Source organism: Sarcophilus harrisii, chromosome 4, assembly GCF_902635505.1.
Source record: "Sarcophilus harrisii chromosome 4, mSarHar1.11, whole genome shotgun sequence".
In the NCBI taxonomy this organism is placed as follows: Eukaryota; Metazoa; Chordata; class Mammalia; order Dasyuromorphia; family Dasyuridae; genus Sarcophilus; species Sarcophilus harrisii.
This window is the reverse complement of record NC_045429.1, coordinates 308,569,008-308,596,501: the sequence shown is the minus strand read 5'-3', so window position 1 is coordinate 308,596,501 and position 27,494 is coordinate 308,569,008. Positions and strand designations below refer to the sequence as shown.

The window sequence follows — 27,494 nt, the reverse complement described above, 5'->3', positions numbered from 1 at the left end:
TTCCAGGAACCCTCACGGGGTCTTGCTGGGGAGACCCGCGGTCGGCGGGTGAAAGAGGCGAGAACACGCGTGCGCCGGCTTCGACGGCGGCTTGGAATAGGGGCTAAGAGCAGCGGCCCGCTGCGCCGCTTGCGGCTTCCCGCCGCCCTTTCTCATTGGCTAGCGCAATGCCTGGGGCGGGACCCCTGAGCTCTAAGCCGACAGGATGGAGGAAGAGGGCCCCAGCTTTCGGAAGGTAAGCGCTTGTCTGCGTCCCGGGAGGCTGCAAGTGTTCCCCAGAGACTGCGGAGCAAAAACGGGACGGAGGCCGCCTGGAGCGAGGAAGGCCGCGGGGACGCGCCCCACCCCGCTGTGGGCTGCCCTGATTAACACTGTCCTGTCACCTGCACATCCAATGCAAACCCCTCCGGCTTCCGAGCCCTTCCCTGGGGCTTCCGAGCCTTTCCCTGGGGCTTCCGAGCCCTGACGCCCCTGCGAGCTCTCTGCCCAGCCCCAGGGGCCGGCTCTCGCGTCCTCGCCCCGGACACGCCATCTCCCGACTCGGAGCCGTTTCCACCGGCTGTTCCGCAGGCCTGGGATGCTCCCCCGCCTCTCCTCCGGACCCTGGCTCCCTGCAGGGCCTGGCTAAGTCTCACCTGCCAAGGGAGCCAGCCCTGTCCCGCGTGTTTTTGGTGGCTTCCTTCCGTTGGTTATGCTGTTTAGAATCGGTTTGTACAAAAAAAAAAAAAACCCAGAATTAGTCAAAACAGAAACTTGGTTACCCGGGTGGATTCAAGAAGCAATGTACAGGGTAAGTGTTCCTTCCGTAGTCTCAGTAAATCTAAACCTACCTATTCTGGTGGTTTTCTGAAATGTTTACGTTAGTGATTTTCATAAGCTAGTCCCTGACCTAGGGTTAGGATCCAGCCGGTCTTCTACACCATCACTAGGAATTGTCTGAGGCAGGTCCTGACCACTGAGCCGCCTAGCTGTCCCTCTCTGTTAATGCTTAATACATGGTTATGGATTGATTGGGCTTGCAAAGGAGATTAAAAAAGAAAGGATTTATATGCCCCATAATATTTATACTAGAACTTTTGTAGTAGCAAAGAACTGCAAACAGACTAGATAGATATCTATCAGTTGGAGACTAGTTAAACAAATTTGGAATTGTCTCAGGACAATGGAATATTACTAATGTTTTTAAAGAAACAATGAATTTTCATAGAATCAAACACTTCTACAGAAAATGAAAATTGCAGAAAATGCACTTATCTGAACTGATACAAAGTAAAATAAGCGGAGCTTAAATAAATATATATACATTTATAAATTTGTGTGAATATACACAACAATGTAAAAAATTTAAAAAAAAAACCAGTGACCACAAAACAATAGAAAATGAATGTTGGGAAATAAGAAAGCACACATAACCTCAAAGAAGATATATGAGAATTTATAGTACCAGATAGGGCATGAAGGAGGTGAAGGAAAACCCCAAATATTTAGGACTGTTGGGAAAGGAGAAACTGGGGTATCTAAACAATAAATAAGGGCCATATATTGATTTAACCCAACTTTATCTGTGTTTTTTTATATTTTTATTTTAAACTTTTTTCAATTACATTTTAATGTGGTGTTAGTCACATTCAGAAGTGATGCAGGCTAATGCTGACTCTTCCATTTCCTCATTTCTCAATCCCTTACAGCACTATTTCAGACCCCACCACTCAGTCATAACTGCTAAGTAATTTCATTTATGTCTAAACTGACAAATGAATAGGCTTTCTTGTCTGATATCCTTGGCTACCATGACAATATTCACTCCTACTTATCTTTCTACCTATTACCACTCCTCAGTCTTTTACCTGGATCATCATCTATCCTCTCCTTCTCAGATCTCTTTCATGAGCCCTCTTTTTTTCATCCTTATTTTTACAGTTTTCACTAGGGCTCATAAATTAAGCTATTAATTCTTTACATATGCTACCCAAATCTATTATATCTACCCCTAAACTTGAGCCTGCACTCCAATCGCAATCTGCCTATTATATATAGCTTCTTTGAATACCTTATAGGCATATCAAACCCTGTAAGTCAACAGAATTCCTTATCTCCCTCATATTCTCCCCCATTTTTGTTGTACATCATTATAGTTTTCCAGATTCACAAGCTCAGAGTCATCTTACACTCGTTCCTTTTCCATCTCCCCCACTCCCAACCAATTAGGTAGCAAGTTTTATTGATGATATCATTTCAATATCTATTTGATGTCTCCATAGATATATAGAACACCATTCTCTGGATTTTCCTTCATTTTCTCTGGCTAAACTTTTTCTTCTATTGGCTCATCATCCATTTTATGAATGCCTAAGCATGAAGGTATTTTTCTCCCTGTCCCAGGCTTCTTTGGGCCTTGTTTCTTCTCTCTCACACTGTCTCTGAGTGATCTTATTTGTTCCTATCACTCCTAACATTTCATATATACCCATCTCTTATCTCTCTCAAATTGTACACTTGTACCTGACACCCACAAACTGATGTACCGTAGGGATTTCAAAATCAACATTTGCAAAATGGAATTCTGTGAAGATCGCGTATTTTAAAATCAGCCGGAGTCAGGAATTCAGGTTAGGGGAAAATCATCAGTCTTTATTCTCAGTGAAGAAAGATCAGAGGTGGAAGAGAATGGGCAATAGCAATGTATGTAGCTGAGTCAAGAAGCTAGCTAGACCAGCAGCCACATGACCAGCAGCTAGGAGTATGGAACCAGGCTCAATCTCTCCAGCTTCTCTTCCTGTCTCTTCTGCCTCCACCCACCCAAATCGTCATTTCCTATACAACATATCAAGACTTGCGGAGGTAGGCAGGGACCATTCTTTATCCAATCATGTATATTAATAGAGTATAGCCCAATTACTATTTAGCCTCACGTACTTGGGACCTCAGTGCATCAACTCAAACCTCAGCCCATTACATCTCCCGCTTTCTTTTATTTTAGGACACAGGTGGTCATGCCATCCCTGACTCCTCAGGGAGGTCAAAGCCTCCAAGGGGAGGTGATCACAGCCTCTCTGACTTCTCAGGAAAGGCAGTGAAAGCACTAAAAGGAGATGATCACACCCTCCCTGACATCTCAGGAAGGGAGATGAAAAGCACCAAAGGAAAGTGGGGGTTGCTAGTGGGTTTCTGGGCTGAAGGGTCTTATTATGCACAAACCCATCAGCATGGGAGGTATTACACAAGCACATAGCAATAACGGAGAGACTATTAGGGATGACTCTCCCCACAGTCAGTGCAGGTTCAATATGGTGTAACAAACATGAATTGTATACGCAAGTAGCGGAACAGCAAACAATATAAATCAACATGGTGTTGGAAAGATCACCAGAAGTCCTAGAAGGAGGGTATGTAAACAACAAGTCACACATACACCTTCTTCAGCAGCCAAGAATAGTCCAAAACCAATCTATTGTCCATTGCTTCATGTCAGAATCAAGTCCCCTGAGTTTTTGAAGTCCTCAAAAGTCTTTTTATGTGTTAGGAATCCAATGATTCCAGCAGATTTTAGTCCTGTAACAGTCTTATTATCATTTCTCAGAAGCCAATGATTCCTGAGAGTTTTCAAAGTCCTATGTCTCAGAGAAGTCAATGATTCCTGAGGTTTTCAAGTCCTATGTCTCAGAGAATCCAATGATTCCTGCGGTTTTCAATCCTACAACAATCTTATCATGTCTCAAAGAATCCAATGATTCCTAGGGTTTGACGTCAACAATCTTTGATGTCCATGAGTCAAACGCCATAACTGCCACACTCTTTCAATGGTGAGCACAATCAGCAACAGAACCACCCAATATTTCTTGGGTCTTCTCCTTTGTTTCAAGGGTCTACTCTGTCTCTCTGCGATGGACAAGGTGAATATGGCTCGTTGGCACCATCTGATTCCTTCTCCACCTGTAGGGTACAAGCAAACCCTCTCCCCAAAGCGGTTAGCCTATCTGGTCCTTTCCATTCACCACTTTCTGGGTCTCTCCATCACCTGGCGATTATCTAAAGATAATTGGAGCTGCTCGCACTGGCTGACTGACCTTCTGGTGGGTTATAAAACCTGTCTGCTGGAGCCAGTGCATCTTTTCAAAAATCAAGAAGTTAATAGTATAAAGGGTTAGATTTGAAGTTCTCTAGGGTTACCTGTGGCTCCCCTTTCTTTTGTTTTGAGGAGCATCTTACTCTCTGTTTCTCCTCTCACTATTGCCTGTCCTTGAGGATTAAAAGTATCCCCATGGTGTGAAATCTTATACTGTGCACAAAAGTGTACAAAATGTTTCAAAGTATAAACAGGACCATTGTCTGTTTTATTGCTTGTGGCACACCATAATGCAAATGCTTGTGTGAGGAATTCAGTGACCACTGGGCTTGTCTTTTGCTCTGGTATTGCAAAGTGAATCCCGAAAAGGTGTCTACACAAATGGATAAAAGATAGACGACCAAAAGATTTATAAAGGGTCACATCCATTTGCCAGATTTCATTGGGTCTCAAACCACAAGGGTTCTTTCCTGGAGGCAGTGTAGGAGCATGGAAAGGAAGGCAAGCCATACAGGCTTTTACTATGCTCCTGGCTTCCTCTCTTGTTATTCCAAATTGTAAACGTAAAGCTCAAGCAGCCTGATGATATTTAGAATGAGATGCCTGGGCTTCTTGGAATAAAGGGTGTTGACCAACATAGTTAAAAGGCTATCTGCCTTTGAATTGCCATCAAAATGGGACCTGAAATCCACTGAGGAGTAGACATGTATATATAGATCTTACCTGGATGCTTTCTCACTTGCTCTTGAAGTTTCTTAAAGAGCTGATATATATAGAGCTGCAAATTTTATTTGGGCTGTGCAATTCTTTGTACCACACCTACTGAATAAGGCGAATCAGATATTATATTTATGTCTCCTGGATAATAAGTAAGAGCTAGAATGATTAGTACAATTCATTCTGCTGAGTGACTGAAAGGAGTTCTGACTATTCTCTTTATAGTTAGATCATGAGAGTACACAACATCAAATATTATGTTTGGATGCATCCATGAAGATAGTTGGTCCTTTAAGAGGAACTTTAGAAACTTTTCTTCAGAATCCATCGAATTATGTAATAGTCTGTTATCTTTAATGGAGACCATGTATAAAATTTGGAGCCATGCTAATAAAATTTGCCACTCTGGGATGAGTCTCAACCACATTAATTTGTGTATTGGTATAAAAGGTGTATATCTTGTCAGGTCTTGTCCCAGATAATTGTACTGCTCGCTTAGTGGCCTTTAATAAAATTCTAGCCACAAGCACTGGGTAGGGAGTAAGGCTTTGTGCTGGGGAGGTTCACCCACTCTATCTCACTGTCTCCTTGATGAAGGACTGCTATGGGTGCCTCTTTCGTAGCAAAAACTGTTATTTCCAAGGGTTTTTGAGTGACACTTTCAACCACATTGGATAAAGCCAGTTCAACTTCTCTCAAAGCCTCTTGAGCTTCTTTTGTAAGCTGGCGTGGTGAATTTAAAGCAGTCTCCTCTTAAAATGTCATATAATGGTTGTAACTGATAGGTAGTCAAACCTAACACTGGTCGCATCCATTGGATATCCCCTATCAATTTCTGAAAATCATTCAATGTGTTTAGCTTCTCTGTTCTTAAGGACAGTTTTTTGAATTGTAAGCACCTTAGGGTATACTTCATATCCTAAATATTGAAAAGGAGCATGTCTTTGAATTTTTTCTGGTGCTATGTATAATTTGTAATTCCTTAGTGTTTCTATGGTCTTTTGTAGACATGCTTCTAACATTTGTTCCTCAGGTGTACATCCCAATATATCATCCATGTAATGTAATAGCATAACTTTTGGGAATGCTTTTCTTACTGGAGCAAGAGCAGCAGCAACATACATTTGACACATAGTAGGGCTGTTTTTCATTCCCTGGGGCAAAACTGTCCATTCATATCTTTTATAAGGCTCAGCTAAGTTAACGCTGGGCACTGAAAAGGCAAATCTTTTCATATCCTCCTTATCCAGAGGGATAGAATAGAAACAATCCTTAATATCTATGACCCAAGAGGCCATTCTCTAGGCAATTGAGTAGGAGATGGAAGTCCAGGCTGAAGAGTTCCCATAGTTTCCATCTGTTCATTCACCTCTCTTAAATCTGTTAACATCCTCCATTTTCCAGATTTCTTTTTCACAACACTGGGGAATTCCAAGGACTTAGAGAAGGTTTTAAGTGTCCTTGATCAAGCTGCTCCTCTACTATATCTAATAAAGCCTGAATTTTATCGTTACTTAAGGGCCACTGTTCTATCCACACTGATGTATCAGTTTTCCATTGGATAGGAACAGGTGAAAGTGTTGGCAGGCCTTCAACAGCAGCCCTGCTTAAAAAACCAAAGTACTCATTTTTAACCCTAATTGCTGTAAAATGTCTTCCCCACAGATTGATGGGGATTTTTTCAACTATAAAAGGAGTAAAACTCCTGTTTTGCCTTCAAAGTCCATCTCATAGGGGCAGCACTAACTTCAGCTGCTATTGAGTCCTCCTCGCCAGACCGTGAGGTGTCTGCTTTAATCTTTGGCCAGTGACTGGGCCAATTGGCACCTCTAATGACTGTCTGATCTGCACCAGTGTCTACCAATCCTTCCAATGGAAGGCCATTTATATAGATCGTGAGTATAGGTTGGTCAGTTGTTACATCTGCTGTCCAATATATTGCTGGATTTTGTGATCTGGAATCAGAATCTGGGTGACTATCACCAGGTTGCTTATTAGGATTCTGTGAGTAAACCTAGTGCTACTATTTCTCCTGGTGATAAGTCACATTGTCTGCCTGTATTGGTGACTGGGATATTATCTACACATTCCCAGTTTCCCACATCAGGTGTGGATGGACACTGTTTTATGCGTACTCTCAGGAGTAAACTGGTCAAGCCTGGAGGCAGGGATCCATAGGCTGGAGGAACAGATTCACCTCTCAGGGGTATCTCAGTTGTCTCAGCTGCATACAACTCTATTCTCCCTAATTGTAATCCCTTTCTCCCCATCAGGTTGCCTCCTGGCTGATTGTTTGTAATCCCTTTCTCCCATCATATGGTTTCCTGGCTGATTGATCATATTAGGTATTGGACGTCTAGAGCTTCTGGGTGCACCATTGGCTCCATCATGCCCAAGTGTTTTGCCTGGGGCCCTGGGGCTGGGCCCTTCATCCTGTTTCCCTGAACCTGTCTACATTCTGAGGCCCAATGGAAGCCTCTGTTGCATTTTGGACATGGGGTACTGGGTCTTGTTCTCCCATCCTGTTTTCTCACTCTGCCTCTATATCAACATTGAGCTTTCAGATGCCCTACTTTACCACACTGAAAGCATTAACGTGTCTCTCTAGAAGTCCCTTGCCAGAAGGGACCCTGTCTACCCATGTTTGGATCTTGGGAAGTCTGCATCATAGTCGGGCTATAAAAGGCATTTGTGCCCACTATGGCACAGGGTCTTATGAACTCCTCTAAAGGAGCATCCTTGCACAATCCTAGTATAATTCTTCTGTACACCTCATTAGCATTTTCCTTAGCAAGTTGCCTTATTAAAACATCTGTTGATGAATTTTCCCCATTAGTTCTTGTGATAGCAGTCTGCAAACGTCCCACAAAGTCAGCAAAGGGTTCATTTGGCCCTTGTGTTATTTTTGTGAAGGCCTCACCTTTGTCATTTTTATTGTGAATCGAAGCCCACGCTTTGATAGCATTAGCAGCAATTTGCTCATATGCTGCTACTGAATAATTAATTTGTACTGTGACATCTGCATAGGGACCTGTACCTGTTAGTAGGTCATAGGTGATTGCAGAATGAACTACATTTTGACTATTTTGTTGGGCTTGTATCCTACAGAGCTCACTATATTCAGAAAGCTACATGTAATTTTGTCCAGGTTCTAGGCATACCCTTGCTATAGATTTCCAGTCGTTAGGAGTCAAGATTTCAAAAGCCAAATTCTGTAATAGCATCTTAACATAAGCTGATGTAGCCCCATAAAGAATGCAAGCCTTTTTCAGGTCTTTGACAATTTCTATGTTAAAAGGAGCATATCTTCGACTTTCTTGACCGGAGGAATTAAACTGGGAAATTACAGGAAAGATATAGGGTTGTAGCTCCCTCACATCTATGCCCTTTTCTTTGGCCTTCATTAAGCCCTGTTGCAATCTACTCATAATTGGATGCTGGGGGGGAGGTGTTGGTGCTGTCACTGTCCCCCCCCCCCATTGTCCCTCCTCCCCCCCATCCCAGAGGGTGGAGTTGATGGAGGAGAGTCAATCACTTGCTCCTGAGGTGGAAAGTCACCACACCCTTGCTCACTTAAGTCTCCATGCCCTGTGGGGATATGGTCATTAATCTCTTCATTGTCTTCCTCCTTAATATCCTGCTTCCCTATTTGGCTACTCTGAGCAGGAGCAGTGGGTTTTTTCTTTCTTCTAGGGATAGGGTTTCTTAGTGCTAACTGAATTATATTGTATAAATAGAATGCCTCGATAGAAATTGAATGAGGACCGTTTTCACTGTAATACGCGGACATCTATTGTCCAACCAGGGACCAGTTATCTCGAGAGATCTGCTCCTCCTCTACAAACCAAGGGGAGATGCAATTTAATGTATCCACAAGTCTAGCTACCTGTTCCCATGTTATAAGTAGCCCTTGTCCTTCTATCAGCTTAAGCATGCTTTCTATAGCACCACTCTTGAGTGGGGTTGAAGGGGTTGGAGGCAGGGATGGAGAGTCTTTAGCTAGCATTTGTCGCATTTTAGCCAAAAAGAAAGATTAGTAGTTAAGTTTTTAAGAAAATAAGTTCCCTGTTTGTCTATTAACAACACTCACCCAAGTTCCTGGTCACCAGAGACTTCTTCAGTCCTTGGTTCCCACCGTTGGGCGCCAAATGTGAAGATCGCGTATTTTAAAATCAGCCGGAGTCAGGAATTCAGGTTAGGGGAAAATCATCAGTCTTTATTCTCAGTGAAGAAAGATCAGAGGTGGAAGAGAATGGGCAATAGCAATGTGTGTAGCTGAGTCAAGAAGATAGCTAGATCAGCAGCCACATGACCAGCAGCTAGGAGTATGGAACCCAGGCTCAATCTCTCCCAGCTCCTCTTCCTGTCTCTCTCTGCCTCCACCCACCCAAATCATCATTTCTTATACAACATATCAGGATTTGCACAGAGAGTGGGCAGGGAACATTCTTTATCCAGTCATGGATAAATCCAATCATAATTATCCAATTAATAGAGTATAGCCCAATTACTATTTAGCCTGACATACTTGGGACCTCAGTGCATCAACTCAAACTTCAGTCCATTCATTCTTTTTTCCCTCTCAAAACAATGCCTTTTTCTTGGGGCATGGTGATGGGTGGGTGAGTTAGAGAAGCTACATTAGTGTGATATAGTGGAAAGACCATTGGCTTCAGAGAAAAATCTGGGTTCAAATCCTACCTCTGACACTACCAATGTAACTTTGGACAAACCAATTAACCTGCCTGGACCTCAGTTTCCTCATCTGTTTGTTTAATCTACAAGGCTTCCAAACTCCCAATTTATTATCTTATATTTCTAGTTATCCAGGTTCCCACCCAAATTGAATGACATCTCTTTTTTTAATGTTAAAGTATATATTAAATACAGTATATATATACATATCCATACAGTTATTTTGTTGGGCAAGAAGAATCGGACTTTGAAATAATGTACAATTAACCTATGAAGGAAATCAAAACTGCAAGCGGACAAAAACAGAGGGATTGGAAATGCTATGTAGTGGTTCACACTCATTTCCCAGAGTTCTTTTGCTGGGTGTAGCTGGTTCTATTCATTTTTGAACAAATGGAACTGATTTGGTTCATCTCATTGTTGAAGAGAGTCACATACATCAGAATTGATCATCATACGGTATTGTTGTTGAAGTATATAATGATCTCTTGGTCCTCCTCTTTTCACTCAGCATCAGTTCATATAAGTCTCTCCAGGCCTTTCTGAAATCATCCTGTTGGTCATTTCTTCCAGAACAATAATATTCCATAATATTCATATACCACAATTTATTCAGCCATTCTCCAGTTGATGGACGCGAATTTAAAAAGTTTCTAGCCACCACAAAAAGGGCTGCCACAAACATTTTTGCACTTACAGGTCCCTTTTCCTTATTTAAGATTTCTTTGGGATATAAGCCCAATAGTAACACTGCTAGATGAAAGGATATGCACAGTTTGATAATTTTTTGAGCATAATTCCAAATCGCTCTCCAGAATGGCTGGATCAGTTCACAACTCCACCAAGAATGTATCACTGTCCCAGTTTTCCCACATACCCTCCAACATTCACCATTATCTTTTCCTATCACCCTAGCCAATCTGAGAGGTGTCTAGAGGTATCTCAGAGTTGTCTTAATTTGCATTTCTCTGATCAATAGTGATTTAGAGCACCTTTTCATATGACTAGAAAGTTTCAATTTTTTCATCTAAAAATTGTCTGTTCATATCCTTTGAGAATTGCTTGATTTCTTATAAATTAGAGTCAAGTCTCTAAATATTTTGGAAATGAGGTCTTTGTCAGAACCTTTGACTGTAAAAATGTTTTCCCACTTTATTGTTTCCCTCCTAATCTTGTCTGCATTAATTTTGTTTGTACAAAAGCTTTTCAGTTTGATATAATCAAAATTTTCTATTTTGTGATCAGTAATGATCTCTAGTTCTTCTTTGGTCACAAATTCCTTCCTCCTTCACAGGTCTGAGAGGTAAACTATCCTATGTTCTTCTAATTTATATATAATCTCATTCTTTATGCTTAGATCATGAACCCATTTTGACCTTATCTTGGTGTATGGTGTTAAGTGTGGGTCAATGCCTAGTTTCTGCCATACTAATTTCCAATTTTCCCAGCAGTTTTTGTCAAACAGTGAATCTTTATCCCAAAAGCTGGGGTCTTTGGGTTTGTCAAACACTAGATAATTAAAGTTATTGACTATTTTGTCCTTTGAACCTAACCTATTCCACAGATCAATTAGTCTATTTCTTAAGCCAGTACCAAATGGTTTTGGTAACCGCTGCTTTATAATATAGTTTTAGATCTGGTACAGCTAGGCCACCTTCATTTGAGTTTTTTTTTTTTTTTCATTCGTTCCCTTGAAAGTCTTGACCCTTTGTTCTTCCACATGAATTTTGTTATTTTTTCTAGGTCATTAAAAAAGTTTTTTGGGAGTCTGATTGGTATAGCGAAAATAAATAGATTAGTTTAGGTAGTACTGTCATCTTTATTATATTTGCTCACCCTATCCAAGAGTACTTAATATTTTTCCAATTGGTTAGATCTGACTTTATTTGTGTGGAAAGCGTTTTGTAGTTTTGCTCATATAGTTCCTGATTTTCCCGTGGTAGACAGATTCCCAAATATTTTATACTTTCGACAGTTACTTTAAATGAAATTTCTCCTTGTAACTCTGTTAGAGTTTGTTAGTGATAGATAAGAATGCTAATGACTTATGTGGGTTTATTTTGTATCCTGAAACTTTGCTAAAAGTGTGGATTATTTCTAATAGCTTTTTAGTAGAATCTCTGGGGTTCTCTAAGTATCTGCAGAGAGTGATAATTTGGTTTCCTCATTACCTATTCTAATTCCTTTAATCTCTTTCTCAACTCTTATTGCCGAAGCTAGCATTTCTAATACAATATTGAATAGTAATGGTGATTGTGGGCAATCTTATTTCACTCCTGATCTTGTTGGTAATGGTTCCTGTTTATCCCCATTACATATGATGCTTACTGATGGTTTTACATAGATGCTACTGATTATTTTAAGGAAAAGTCCATTTATTCCTATACTTTTTAATAGGAATGGATGTTGGATTTTATCAAATGCTTTTTCTGCATCTATTGAGACGATCATATGGTTTTTGTTAATTTGGGTACTGATATATTTAATCATATCTCTTGCAGTTGTCTTCTATATAGCTACTATACTGAGGCTTTTATCTCATTATAGTGTCAAACTAAATCTCAAGAACAAGTTTGATCATACCATACCTCTGTTCTTTACCTTTTGTTTCTAGGATAAAATATAGACTTCTCAGATGGTAATTTTTTTCTAAGTGAAAATAATGTTTAATCTGCACTCAGAGTTCATCAATTTTTTTTTTTTTTTTTGAAAGTGGGTAGCAGTTTTCATTTTGGGTCCTTTGGAATTGTCTTGGGTCATTATCTGGATCCTTTCATAGTTGCTCATAGTTATAATATTGCTATCACTATGTATTCTGTTCTTCTGATTCTGTTCACTTAGCATCAGTTCACATAAGTCTTTCCAGGCTTTTCTGAAATCAGCCTGCTCATCATTTCTTACAAAAAAGTAGTTTTCCATTACATTCAAATAGCAGAACTTATTCAGCCATTTCCCAGTCGATGGGCATCCACTCAGTTTCCAATTCCTTGCCATCACAAAAGCTGCTCATTATTTCTTATAACACTGTAGTATTCCATCACAATAATTATTACAATTTGTTCAGTCATTCCCCAATTGATGGACATCTCCTCGATTTCCAGTTTTTTGCCACCATGCACACAAAAAGGCTGTTATAAATATATTTGTAATTTAAGTCTTTTTCCATTTTCTTTGATCTCTTTGGATTACAGACCTTGTATAGTATGCATAGTTTTTAGCCATTTGGATGTTGTTCCAAATTGTTCTCCATAATGGTTAGACCAGTTCATAACTCTTCAAACAGGGCATTAGTATCTCTCTTTTCCCCATATCCCCATATGCCATTTTCCTTTTTTCTAGTAAATGTCAAGCATCTGAGGTGGGATTTGACTTCAGGAGCCACATAGCAGTCCCTGTATATTCTTTTTTGAACACTTCAATCATTTGAAATAAAAGTTCCTTCACTTTCTTCCTCATTTCTTCATTAATGTATTCCTTTTTCTTGTTAACCCAAACCTTCTGTTCATTTAAATTCCCTTAAGTAAATACAGTGAACTTTTGAAGAGACTTGTTTCTCATTTTTTTTTTTTTTTAATGTGAGCACTTTATCATTATATATTTAATTCAGGTTGCACAGTTAAGTTTAACTTTCTGGGCATTTCAAAATTTCTATTCAGCTCTGTAGTTTTTCATGGTATATTATTCCTAATTGTAAGCTTTTCCTTTTTAGAATATCATATCCATTCCCAGCATAGATCCTAAATGTGGTTCCATAATCATGGAATTACTTCTGGCTGCTTGAATTATTTTTCCTTTGACTTCAAGATCTTGATTTTGGCCAAGATGTTCCTGGGAGTTTTCATTTTGGGATTTCTTTCAGGGGGTAACTGGTAGATTCTTTCTACGTTTACTTTTTTTTTTTTTTCTATTGTTCTGATAAATTAGGTCAATTTTCTTTAATAGTTTCTTAAACTAAGCCATCCAGGTTTTTTTATTTGGTAAATTTTTTAGGTAATCTAATGATTTCCCTGATCTGTTTATAGGTCAAGTGTTGTTAAAATAATGAATAGCTTATATTATTCCATTTCTTCCCCAGTCTTTTGACTCTGTTCTAACATTTCTTGTTGCCTCAGGCTGCAGGGATCCTCAAACTATGGCCTGCGGGCCAGATGTGGCAACTGAGGACTATTATGCCACTCACCTAAGGCTATGAAGTTTCTTTAAAGGCCCACAAAATAAAGTTTTTGTTTTTACTATAGTCCGGCCCTCCAACAGTCTGAGGGACAGTGAACTGGCCCCCTATTTAAAAAGTTTGAGGACCCCTGCCTCAGGGAGTCATTGAGTGGTTTCATTCTATTTCTCATGAAGTCCTAATTTTGGTTAAATTTCCCAGCACTTAGAGTAAGCTATTTATCCTTCTTCCATTTTTTTCCCTTTAGAAATCTAATTTTGTTGTATTTTGCTTCACTTCATGCATTTTTTTTTCCCCCTAGTCTTTCTAGTCCCTGTGATCAAGTTATTTTTTTTCTTCTGAGGCTTTGCTTGTTCTTGTTGTGGAATTATTTTTCTGGATTTACATTTTACCATTTGAGTTTTTCTTAACTTTTTTCCCCTTCATTTTCTTCAGTATTTTCTTACATTTGTACATATTTTGATCTGTATTCTAGTGCTTACAAACTTCAGACTAGGGTTTGCATTCCCTGGTGTGTATTGCTTCTCCAAGTTTCACTTACTTATGCATTTGGTTTTATTCATCACTGTTTCATCTGATATCCTATTCATATATTTGATAGGGATGAGTAAAAAAAGCAAGGATCTGGACCTCTGCACAACCTTTCTTATTGCCATAATTACTGGAAATGTGAAATAAATTATATTGTGAACAATCTCCACAGATGACTTGAGTTGTTTGCTCCATTTCTGTTTTTCATGAAGTCCTAATTTTGGTGAAATTTCCCACCATTTAGCGTAAGCTATTTATCCTATTTCTATTGTTTTCCCCCTTTAGAAATCTAATTTTGGCAAAGGCCTGGGAGCCCTGGGTTTTGGTCACTCAATTGCCAGGCTAAGTGACTGTGGGAGCAGCAACCTTCTGCCTGGTATTCCAGGCTCAGACATCTCTATTTCTTTCAAAGATGCCATGATCCTTTCAGGTATCCAGATTTTTAACCTTGGTGTCATCCTAAATTCTATTCTTCCTCCAAATAACCAATTAGTTGTCAGATCTTGTCATTTCTACCTTCACAGTAACTCTTGCATTTGTCCCCCTCTTTCTACTCACCACTTTAAGGACCTCATTGCTTCTCACCTGGACTATAAGCACTAGCCTCTTGATTCATCTCTTTGCGTCAAGTTTCTCCCCTCACTGTTCTACCCACCACATGGCTGGCTAAATCATTTTTCTAAAATATGGTGTTTATGTGAACATTCTTCATAATCCAGCTCTTCCTACCTTTCCAGTTTTCTTATACCTTATTCTATATAGAGAGAATATACTCTGTTTCTCATTCAAGGAATTTTCTCTATTCTCAATGCCTGAAATAATTTCCTTTTTCCTTTCCTTTTTTTCTTGAGTATAGCTTATTTGGACATATCTGTTTGCTTAAATTTTGAATTCCTTAATAGTAGTAACTGACTTTTGCTTTTCTTTGTATCCTTACTACTTGGCACGGTGCATAGAACAAGATAAATGCTTAATTAATACTTGTTGAGTGACTAACCATGTCACTACTTTAATCAGTAAACTCTATTCTGTTATTTCAGAATAAAATATAAAGTCCTATACTTAGAATTTAAATCCATTCAGGGTTTAAAATGAAATAAGCTCAGGTGAATTTTTACATCCTTTTTAAAAAACAATTTTACTAATAGCAAAAGATAAAGAGAATAAAGCTTTTAAAGAACATATAAATGCTACTTTCTTTCTGCTGCAGAATCAACACACGATTCCTAGGGGAGCCGTGACTAAGGTGAAGTTCTAATGCCATTACCCTCTCTTAATATATCTATAATAAAATGTGTTGTGATATAATCTAATATAATTATTAATACAAACCTCTTATATTTCCAGTACAGAAAACCCTTCACACCTTTTTAAAGGCTATTTTTAGTCACCTACCACTAAAACCCTCTCCAGTACAAAATGCTATGCAGGGCTATGGGTAGAAAAATCAGAAAGAATGAAAAGGGTCTAGGATCAAAGGAAAAGTAGGAAGGAGCTGGCATTCCTTAGGGTTTTTATGATAGGCATATGTTGAGCTTACACTCCACTAACATAATCTTGGGGAAATCAAGATGAAGTTTTGGGATAGGGAACTGAAGGAATTGCTAACTTAACATGCAGATCTTTTGGATAAACAGAGGGAAAAGGGACTTGATTTTTAAAAATCTGTCATATATTATTATTGATTTCTAGGCAGGCTCTCTCAGTTCTGCTCTCTGGTGGATGAAAAGGCTAGAGGCATTGCTTGGGTAATGTTGAGAAGTAGAAATAGAAAGAGGCTTGGCTGTTGGAAGCTAGACCATAAATAGACACCTATGGCCTGTCTGTCAACAGTTTTATGAATCAGTTCGACAAAAACCAGGTCCCTCTTCTCTTTCCTTTACTGCTACTACCCCTTGGCCTGGTGCCTCTCCTGGGGCCTTGTGATACCTTTTTTTCCCCTTCCTGTTATATTTTTCCTGAGCTCTCTTAGTCTTTGTTTTTTCTTTTTCAATTAACAAGCACATATTTTCTTTACCTCCCTGCCTCCCCCATTGGGAAAAAACAAAAGAAAACCCTCTTAGGCATAAACAAAACAAATCCTGTAGGTTCTTCTTATTAAAGTCTTTTAGCCTTTAAATGAGCATTTCTTAATCTGGAGGTCCATAAACTTGTTTTAAAAAATATTTCAATAATTAAATAGCACATAATTAATTTTGTTTGGTCTTTTAATTCATACTTAAAACATGTTGAGAAGGGGTCTATAGACTCGTACCTCATTTCTACCTCTTTAATTCCTAAAAATCCCAGCTGAAATCCCATTGTCTAAAAGAACCCATTTCCTTGCCCTCTTAATGTTAGTATTTTGCCTCCATTATTTAATTCCAGTTTATCCTATGTATCACTTGTTTACAGAGACATTTTGTATGTTGTCTTCTCCTTTAGGGCACGAGTTCTTTGAAAGCAGGAAACTGTCTTTTCCCTTTCTTTGTATCTTTGTATTAATTCTTAATTAAATTAATTTTATTTAAATTAATTTATTAATTATTTATTATAATTAATTATATAATATAATAATTTATATAATATATAATTGATTTATTAATTAATTAAATTAATTCTTAATTAAAAACCCCAGGTTTCTGGGGTTTTTTAATTTTTTTTTGTTTTTCTTCCCAGTTACTTATGAAAATTTTTAGCATTAACTTTTATAAGATTTTCTCCCTCCCCTCCTGAAGATGACAGGCAGTTTGATATATTTCTACATGTGTTATCATATCAAACATATTTCCATATTAGTCACAGTTGCAAAAGAAGAAACATTAAAAAACACACATATGAAAGGATAAAATAGAATAAAAAGCTTTGATCTGCATTCTGAGTTCATTATTTTTTTATCTGTTTATGGATATTTTATTTCATGAGTCTTTTGTACTTATATTGAATCACTGTGTTGTGATTTCCACTGTTTAGCGCAGCGTAGGCTAAAAACCCTGGCATGGACATTGATATTCACTCAGTCCTCTATTGTAACTTTCGTTACCAAGGTATTGTCAAATTTAAAAGTGACCTCCTAAAGTACATTTTCCCTTAAATAAGTTGAACAAAACCAATGAATAGAATGATTGTGACTTATAATACATGAAATTGGGTAGAGCTTTGAACCTGGAGTAAGGATGACCCGAGTTCAGCTTCAAGACACTTATTACTACTGGGCAACTCTCTTAAAGCTTTGTCTCAGCTTCTTTACCTGTGAAATGGAGATAATAGGGATTGTTGTGAGGATCAAATAAGATACTAGCTTTAAAATGTTTTGCAAACCTTAAAAAAGCACTATATGAATACTGTTATAATCTTACTGAGTCATTCACTTACATTTGTTCAATTCTAATTTTTAAGGAATTGTTAGCCTTTTTACTTCCTTTTGCATTTGGCCAATTGTACTTTTGAAGAAGTTGTTTTGTTCACTGGATTTTTTTTTTTCATTTTACCAAATTTGTTTTTTTAAAGAGTTGTTTTCGTCATTTTCTGTGCTTTCTTTTCCAAGATATTGACTTTTTCCTCCAAAACTTTCATAATTCTCCTGCATGGATTTAATTTCTTTTCCCCATTTTTTCTTTTGTCTCTCTTTTAAAATCCTTTTTGAGCTCTTCCAAGAGAACCTTTTTGGTTTGATAGCAGTTCACATCTCTTTGAGGCTGCACACATGGGCATTTTGCCATTGCTATCCTCTTCTGAGATTTGTGTTCTTATCTTCTCTGTCACCTATTGTTAGCTATACTTTGGCTAAGAACCTGCTAGATTCTCCCACTTTGCCTTGCCTCTCTGCACCACACCTGACTGGGCTCTTTTTATCCTTGCCTAATTCAGATAGACCTTTCCAGAAGTCCTTTCAAGATATCTTAAGCTGGGAAATTATTACCTTCCCAATGTTGGTGGGTTCTGTCACTCCAAAATTCATTCAGAGGCTTGACCTAGAGTCAATTCTGAGAGAAGCTGGAGAGAATTCGGGCAATGCCCTGGCTTCTCTCTGCCATCTCTAGCTCTGCTTTCTGAATGCTGTTACAATCAAGCACTTAGGTAAAATCTCATTTCCAGAAGTAACCAGCAGGTGGTGCTAAGAACACACTTATTTTTGGAGTGGGGGGGCGGGGTTCCCATGGTCTTAGTTATCCATCCTACTGATGAAGAGGTATGTTTCTGCTCATAGTAACTATTACATCTATTCCAGAAGGGATAAAAATCAACTTAGCTACCTCCGACCTACTTAATTACTTTTTATTTGATGGAATTCCACAAGGGTGCTTATGGGATGTTAAAATTTACAACTGTTCTTCAATTCATTTAACAAACATTTATTTGAATGTGTTAAGGTGAACTGCAAGGGGAATGCATGGTTGACCACATTTTCAAGTATCATATAGCCTAATGAAGAGGAGAAATGTACACAAGTAGCAGGAGAAAAGACATGACTAGAGCAAGGTTTACTTGGCTAGGCAAAAGTGAGTGGCTTGAGATAAAGCTTTGGTTAGAAAAATATGATTAGAGCAGTATATTTATCAGACCATTTTAATAATTTCACATCTATGTGAAAAATGTGTACTGATTCTTTCAATTATCTATTTAGAAATATTGTCTTTGGCCTTTGATTTTACTATTAGGGGATTTCTATACATCCTTGTCAGCAGGAGATTCAGCAATTTCCCTTTCATATCTGGGCAAATAGAAATGATCCATTATTAATTCTTTTTTGGACAAGATATCTTTGGGTAGTGGTATTTGCCTAATAATATTGCTGGGTCAAAGTTTAGTGAATTGTTGGGTATAGTTCCAAATTGCTTTCCATAATGGCTTGACCAACTCCCAGCTCCGTCAGCAGTATATTAGTATTTGTCATTCTCCTTCCTTATCTCTTTAAAAATGCAAGAAAATTTTTAGCATTTATTTTTATAAGATTTTGAGTTCCAGATTTCTCTCCCTTCCTTTCTCTTTTATGATGATAGACAGTCTGATATATTTTATACATGTGCAATTATGTAAAACATTTCTATATTAGTTACAGTTGTGAAAGAAACTGATCAAAAGAAAAACAAATAAGAAATAAAGTGAAAAAATTATGCTTCAATTTGCATTTAGAGTTCTTCATCTTTATCTGGATAATGTTTTCCTTCAAGCAAGTCCTTTGTACTTGTCTTAGATTACTATGTTCTTGAGAAGAGCTGAGTAATTCAGTTGATCATCACAGCTTTCCTGATTCTACTCATTTGCATGGGTTTATACAAGGCTTTCCAGGTTTTTCTAAAATCATCTGTTTATTCAACATTTCTGATTGCAAAATAGTATTCCATGACATTCATAATACCATAGCTTGTTTCAGCCACTCCCCAACTGATAGCCTTCCCTCAATTTCCAATAGTTTGCCATCACAAAAAAGGGCTGCTATGTTTTTGTACATGTAGTTCCATTCCCCATTTTTTATGATCTCTTTGGGATACAGACCTAATAGTGGTATTTATTACTGGATCAAAAAGTATGCACAGTTTGGCTGTCCTTTGGGCATAGTTCCAAATTGTTCTCCAGATTGTTGGATCATTTCAAAACTCCATTAGTGTTCCAATTTTCCCACATCCTCTCCAACATTTATTACTTTACTTTTTTGTCATCAGCCAATCTGATAGGTGTGAAGTGGTATCTCAAAGTTGTTTTAATTTGCATTTCTCTAATTTAAAATGATTTAGAGTATTTATTTCTTCATATGCCTAAAGACAGATTTAGTTTCTTCATCTGAAAACTGCCTGTTTATATCCTTTGATTATTTATCAATTGGGGAATGGCTTATGTTCTTATAAATTTGACTCAGTTTTCTACATATTTGAGAAATGAGGTTTTTATCAGAGACATTTGCTGAAAAGATTGTTTCCCAGCTTTCTGATTTCCTTCTAATCTTGGCTGCATTGTTTGTAGAAAAGCTTTTAGTTTAATAAAATCAAAATTTTTGCCAAACTGATGGATGAGGATAAAGTTGCTTTAATTTGTATTTCTATATTAGTGACCTGCATATTTTTTCATATGCTTTTTGATAGACTTCCTATTCACATCCTTTAATCATTTATCTAATGGGGAGTATGTTTTTTGTTCTTGTAGATTTGAATCAGGTCCTTCTATGCAGGATATTCCAAAATTTTAAGCTTTAATTACTTAGAATTGCACTAAGACTTTTGTGTTGCACACTGTGTTTTGGGTGAGACCTTCGTCAGAGAAACTTGCTTCAATTTTTTTTCTCCCATTACATTTTCCTTTTAACAATTTTGGTTTTGTTTATGCAAAGAGTTTTAATTTTATGTAATAAAATGTCCATTTTTAATCTTCCTCTTTATTCTTCTGCTTCATAAACAATTCCTTTGTTCATGGATCTCAAGAGTCACAATTGCTTACGTACTTGTTCCTCTTATTTGTTTATTTCATCCATTATAACTAAGTCATATACATTTGGACCTTTTTTAAATAGAGATGTCGGTTTAAATTTAATTTGTGGCACATTACATTCTACTTTTTGTCAAATTAATTCTTCCTTCTGAATCGCAGGTCTTTGGTCTTATTGAACATTATGCTATTATGTTTGCTACTATGTTAGATATCCCTAAACTTTTTCACTGATTGATCTTTTTTTCAACCAACACCAAATCATCTAGATAATTATTGCTTTGTGGTATAATTTGAAGACTTCTGACTCTTTTCATTATTTCCCATAAGATTTTTGCCCTTTCATTCTTCTAGCTGTACTTGCTCTCTTTCAACTATCTTATATCAACTTTAGGTCTCTACATGTGGCAGGTCTTCATTCTAAAACTTCTAACACTGCCAAATCCTAGTATATCCTTAAGTTCTTCATCTCTCTATTATTCCTATAGGATACCCAAACTAACAGTAAATTGATACTTGGACCTGAAGTTGGAGATCTATCACCACTACCACCAAGCTTAGACAAGGACTTAAGAGACTTGGAGGATAGATAATAATATTTAAGTGTATTTATGCTTCTCATTTTAGTATTGGGATTGTAGATAGGGCCCTTCCTAGCAATGGCTGGGGGGGAGAGGGGGCTAGAAGTGGAAGGGAAAGCAGAGAGGGAAGAACAGGAGAGTGGCAGAATCAGATTTTACTTTTGTAGCTGATGGTTACCATATGTTCCCAACTCTTACTCTTTTCTTTCCCACAGGAGCTGGTAAACAAGTTGCTGTACTTACACTTTAAAGATGACAGATGCAAAGGTAATTTTTTCCCTTTCTTAATTTTTTTTTTAAATCAAAGCTTTCTTTCCCCCTTTAAATTATTGAAGATGCCCTCCTAACTCCTCCAACAGAACCTTCTCTGATAATTCAGTAGCACAATGAGGCTAAAACAAGCTAACATATAAGCCATGTCTGACAACCCAAACTTCTCTAGAGACCTTTGCTGAGGAGAGAGGCAGGTTTCACACTCTGAACTCATGGTAGACTACTGCATTGTTTGGAGTTCAGTAAGAACTCAAGATCAAGTGTCTTTTAATATTGTTCTTTTTTGTGTCATTGTGATTATTGTGGAAGCTTTCTCTTGGTTCTTTGTTTACAGAATTCAGTTCATAAAAGTCAAAGATGATTTTCCACTTAGAAGTCAGGTTTTAGCATCAGAATCTTCTGAAGTCAGTCATTGACACTGACAATCCACTTAGCAAGGCACCTGATCCTTGCCCACAGTGGTATTGAGCAAGCATAATGTGCTCAACTCCAACAGGATATAAAGAGATTAAAAAGGGTTATATATTTGGTGAAGAAGAGATGGAAGGACTCATGGCATTGATTATCCAGGCATGAGGCCAGAAAAGACTTAAAGCTGGTGCCAGTCCATGAAGAGATAAAGGCAGATACTAAATCAGTCCGAGCATGCTGAATTTCAGGTTTATGGGGATGGGAGCATGCAAATAATTCTATTCTGTTTCCTTCCCAGTCAGTGGAGATGCTCTGCAGCTCATGGTGGAAATGCTGAAGATCTTTGTCCAAGGTGATTTGATAGTTGACTCACTTTTTAAAATTCTCATTAATCTCTGATTTGTGTTAGAGCCACATTGGATTTCTCCCAGTTCCTTGGAAGGAACTAATCTCTGCATGGAATATGCTTTCTTGCATTTTAATTGACTTTAAATCCTGAGACCCAAAAACTGATTAATAACAGTTCCAGTCAATCCAACAAGCATTTATTGAGTACATAAGAAATGCTGACGAAATGCCTAGTTGCTGGAAATACAAAGACAAAATGAAAAAGTCTCTTCCCTCCCTTCAAGGAGCATATGCGGTACTTAGAGCAAGCACCTGGCACAGAATTCAAGACAACTTACAAGGAGTAAAATTGGAAAGTGCATCAGCTTTGAGTTTACAGCTCAAAGCAGCAAAGTAATTCTGGGCAAAATAAGCGGGAGGCTCAGTTCTCTCTCATGTTGAGGTTCTTCTAAACCACATCCAAAGTCAGAATTGTGTACTTCACCCCATCCAAATTTCACTTTTATTCTTCTATGTTCATGTAACAGAAGCTGCAGCTCGTGCAATAAGACAAGCCCAGGCTGAAGACCAGGAAAAAGTTGACATTGAACAGTTTGAGAAAGTGTTGCCACAGCTGGTAAGGAGCCACTGAACTTACTTCTCAGTTGTGGGGCTGGGAGATGTGAAAAGAAATTTCTACGAACAAACAGGGTACACTGAAACCAAGTTTGGCCCAGTTATAAATCAAACCCTAGGTAGGATAGAGCATGGTCATTATTGATAAATGGTTTAGTAGTCTGGATGTTGATAACTTGAAGATACTGAGCTTTCTCTTCTCTCCATCCAGCTTCTTGATTTTTAGAAACAGCAGCATTGGAGAAGATGGAGATTATCGGATCAAGCTGAGCTTACCCGTAAACCTTCTCCAGTCATCTATTTGCTTTTGATCGTTATAAGACAGGGAATCAACCTTATACCAACATTTTGGCTGTGTCTTATTTCAATAAGAAATTCTAAGTGGCCAGATTCTGTTTACTTCCTGACATGACTGAATCAAATCAAAAGAAAATTTCTATAGCTACTGCCTGCCTGAGAATTTCTACCACAATCGCTTAGCATCAGGATGGGTCCCTTTTTTTCCCCTCTGCCAGGGTTGGAAAATAAGGAAGCTTATATGGTATCTTCCTTGAAATAGCACATGGTGGGGGCGGGGTGAAGGAGGAGGAAAAAAGGATAGTGGATGAGGTACTGGGACCAAGGAAAGAACTAAGAGGGGGCAGGCCAGGTCACGTTGGAACAAAATGAGGTGCTCTAGTTCCTTGGACTTGGGTTTCCTGCCCCAGGGGCTACTCATTTAAAGATCAAGGTGCTGGTGCAGCCATCTATTCTTAGCTCCCTGGAAAACAAAAGCTGTATGTCCATGGGACTGAGGCGTCACCAAACCCCTGCCTCATCTCCAGTGCCAGCCCCATAACTTCAGCAGAGTCCCCCCAGTTATTCCCCTCCCCCCCCCCATGGCCCCAAGATGAGTTCCCCAAGACCTCCACTGAGCATCAAGCTCACAGCCAGGTACCTGATCTTTAGTTTATACACAAACAGAGCTTGGTGCTTGCCTTCTCCCAACATTCTTGCTGCCATCTGACATCAAAGCTAGTTTGTAACCTTTTAACCATTTGATATTCCCCTCAGAAGCTGCTTCCCTGAGCTATAAATTTGTTCTCACAAAGCAACATCAATAAATCAAAACTGTCTCCCTCCCTGGCTTAGCCTTTTCACTGCCATTAATCACCCAAAGTCAAGTTGCTTCAAAGCCTTATTCAGCTCCCCATCCCCTTCTCCCCCTCCCTCCCTGCTTTTTTCTCCATCTTTTTAGGGCAAAAGCAAAACTCTTAAAAAGGACAGAATAACAAACAGCATGTGTGTGAATGCCCCAGCTCTCACAAGCCAGCTCCCCGCCGGCAGCTGAGAGAAGCTGTGAAATAGGAAACCTTACACATGTGGGCATGAGCCGCAGCCCAGAGCCTGGCTTGCCTGGAAAACGTTACTCTCACTGCAGCCGCTGCTCCAGAAGCTGCCGCCGTCGGGCAGGATAAAGTAGTGTTTGTGTGGGCTGGCCCCAGGCTCTTGAAAATTGTGTGTCGGAGCAGTGGCCCTGGGTGTGTGCAGAGGGGCTGGGGGGAGGGGGGGAGGTTGATGACATCTTGTGGATGCCACACAGGACTGATGGGCAGAGAGAGGGTGCCACAAAGGGCACTGGACACCCAGGTTCACTTGTCCTGTTAGCGTCCTCAGACATGCATTAAGGCAACATTCATGAGAGCAATGAAGGTGGGCTCTTTCAGCTTATAGCTTTCTAAGCGCATACACATAAACAGTCCTTGATAGGATCACCATTGTGGTCCCTAAACTCTTCTACAAACAGATTCAAAGAGGGTAAAAGTTCTCAGGTTTTAGGGAATGGAGAAGTGAAAGGGAATGGGCTCTCATCCCAAGTGGAAGAAAAAATCTACAGTCACAAATGTGGGCAAGGAAAGAACAGAAGCCATTGAATCCAAACTCTTTTTTCTATAATTGAAGATAAGCAGGTCCCAGAGAGACTATGACTTGCCCAAACTTTACAAAGCACCATCTTTGCAACTAGCCGGTGATAGGCACCAGACCTACGATTTCACTGGTACAGGAGACTTCCAGTTGGCTGAAAAAGCTTGGGTTCTAGGCAATACTCCCTCTCCAGTGCCATCTAGTACCTAATAACTATGGACACCTGACTGCCTTTTTCTGCCTCTTCCTTTAAGAGCCTTTGAACAAATTACTTTGTTCTGTTACCACCAGAACGAAGAAGTGAATCTTTGATTAGACTAGGGTTCAGTACAATGATATAAGAGTTCACTAAGAGGCTTGACAAGGTCCTAACTTCCACAGCACCTTCCACAGCAGATGTCTGCCCATCTTCAGCCTGGGTGATTTTTGTATTCATGCCATCAAGAAAGACAAGCAGGCACAAAGCATAAAGATGGTTGCCCAAAAACATGCCTGCCGACTTCTAGCATCCATCCCTTTCTTTGCTCAGGACTTTAGTCTGAAGGAAGCAACAGAGGAGGACATTTGCCTCTCAAGTTCACATCTGTTTAGCATTTTAAAGTTTCCAAAGCACTTTCCACACACAACAGCCTTGTGAGGTGGTCAATGCAGATACCAATACCTATATGAAAATATCATCTTATGGATGAAAAAAATGAGGCCCAGAAACAGTATTGGAGCTGAACCCAGGTCTCCCAAATTCAGTCTGGAGCTCTTTCCGAACTGGCTCTTTGTTTGGTTATCATTTCCCCAACCCCCGCTTTGGGGAAGGAAGGAATTCCTAATGGATGCGGACACATTTTAGGAGTCTTCCTACCATTCCTTACTTTACATGCCCCAAACATCACCGAAGATAGTTGTTTGCAGCAACAGAGATAACCACTCACTTTACAGAAGCCAGGGAGGCTAAAAAGGAGCCCAGAGCCACTTGTAAAGTCTGCAGCACTGCTTCAACAGCCAACTGCCTGAAAATCAGGTGGCCAGGGGAGCACAGCTGCACTCCCACCCAGCCAGAACTTGAAAACAAACAAAATCAACCCTTTGACTCCACTTTTGTCAGTCTGAGCCTTTGGTGGGCAGTAAGTTTTTGTTTTCAAAGTGAGTTTTTGATTCCTTTTAATCTACAGCATTGTTTTTCCAGTGTGGGAGTTGTAGCTGATGATGTTCTAGGATTGGTATTGACTATCCAGAAATGGCAGGAGACACAGGGCCTGGCTCTGAATACTCTTCAAAAGAATTTGAGAAAATGGGAGCATTTTACTCCCTCTTGTACAGTACTTGATCCACCCCTTGACCCAACACACCCCATCTCTCCACCTTTCTCTTATTCCTTTCCTTCTCTCAGTAAGGTTTTGTGCTTCAAAGCACTCGGGAGCATGTGGAAGTAATTAGACCTGAAGGGAAATGCTGGCTGGTATAGGGAGACAATGACAAGTGCCAGGAACCCTGGGCGCCCCTTTTAGCCACTTTGAAGTTCATTCAGATGGTACAAAGCTCCACTGTGCTTTATTCCTTTGGGAAGAGGTGTGGGTGTGTCTAGCCCAATGAGCAGAAATGGGAGTAGCTACTGGAAACCCCTGCCTGGCCTGGGTACTACTTGCACAGGGCACACCCACAACTTGGTCTTAGGAGGGTTACAAAGTTCTTAGACAGGGATCTACTAGGGAGATCCTGAGGAGAATAAGATAGCCATTGCTCCATTACCTTCCTTCTCAGACTCCCTAAACCTTCCCTAGTCAGCCGCCTTTGTGTCAGACAAGAGATAGCCAGACCCCTGGCTGCTCCAGTCTAAGCAGATGATCACATGAAAGGTTCTTTTCACTGGAGCTTTGTTCTGTTTAGCAGGGAGGTCATTAATGATGTCAATTATGTTTAAAAAAAAAAAAAAAATCCAGGGCCAGAGACTGAAGCCCATATTAGCCATGTCATTAAGGATACCTGTGTTTCTTAAATAAGAATCGAACTTCTGAGACAGGAAAGTGACTGCATTCTCAATTAGACGGGTTTAGCTGATGAATTTATTTTCTTTCCCACCCTACCAGATCAGAATTTTAAGGACTAGGAAAGTGAAAGGGAATGGGCTCTCATCCCAAGTGGAAGAAAAAATCCGCAGTCATACCATCATAAATGTGGGCAAGAAAGGAACAGAAGCCATTGAATCTAAACTCTTTTCCTATAGTCGAAGGTCCCAGAGAGACTGTGACTTGCCCAAACCTTACAAAGCACCATCCTTGCAACTAGACAGTGATAGGAACCAGATCATTTCACTGGTACAGGAGACTTCCAGTTGGCTGAAGAAGCTTCCTTTACCACTGCAAGTCATTCTCTGTAATTTAGAGTCTTGGAGTTTCTGAGTGGACTGAAAGGAGAAGTGACTTGCTTAAGGGTGTTATATTCAATATGTGTCAGGACTTGAACCCAGGTATTTCAAGCATCAAGACTCTCTCTAGTCATATGATCTCTCCCTGAGATATTATTGCCCCTGTCTTACAGATGAGGAAACTAAAGATCAGAAAGGTTATATATAGTATTTGAGCTGGAGATGTGAATAAAGGTTCAAATTTCATTTCATATGAAAATGGAAAGTTCTTATCTTCTGAACCCCTCAGAATGAAATTCTGTTGGGCTAAGAAATCCAAATGGTAAGAAGCAAGATCAGTGAGACTCCTCTTGTTTACCAACTATTGCAGTTCATGCTTTCATCCCATTCCCTTGGCAGTAAGAAAGACACTGGGATTGA

General features: G+C 39.2%; 1 protein-coding gene across 2 annotated transcripts; it reads left to right on the top strand.

The window, feature by feature from the left end:
• Positions 1-7: 7 nt before the first annotated feature.
• Positions 8-23,934, top strand: CENPX (centromere protein X). Of its 2 annotated transcripts, none has more exons than XM_003768598.3 (5): positions 8-235; positions 21,379-21,430; positions 22,146-22,199; positions 22,723-22,811; positions 23,022-23,934. In XM_003768598.3, the coding sequence occupies exons 1-5, from the start codon at positions 206-208 to the stop codon at positions 23,034-23,036; spliced, it is 240 nt and encodes a 79-aa protein (XP_003768646.1). In that variant the 5' UTR covers positions 8-205; the 3' UTR covers positions 23,037-23,934. The 2 variants fall into 2 exon arrangements, with proteins under 2 accessions (XP_003768646.1, XP_012404054.1); XM_012548600.3 differs by lacking the exon at positions 8-235 and adding an exon at positions 264-790.
• Positions 23,935-27,494: the final 3,560 nt, after the last annotated feature.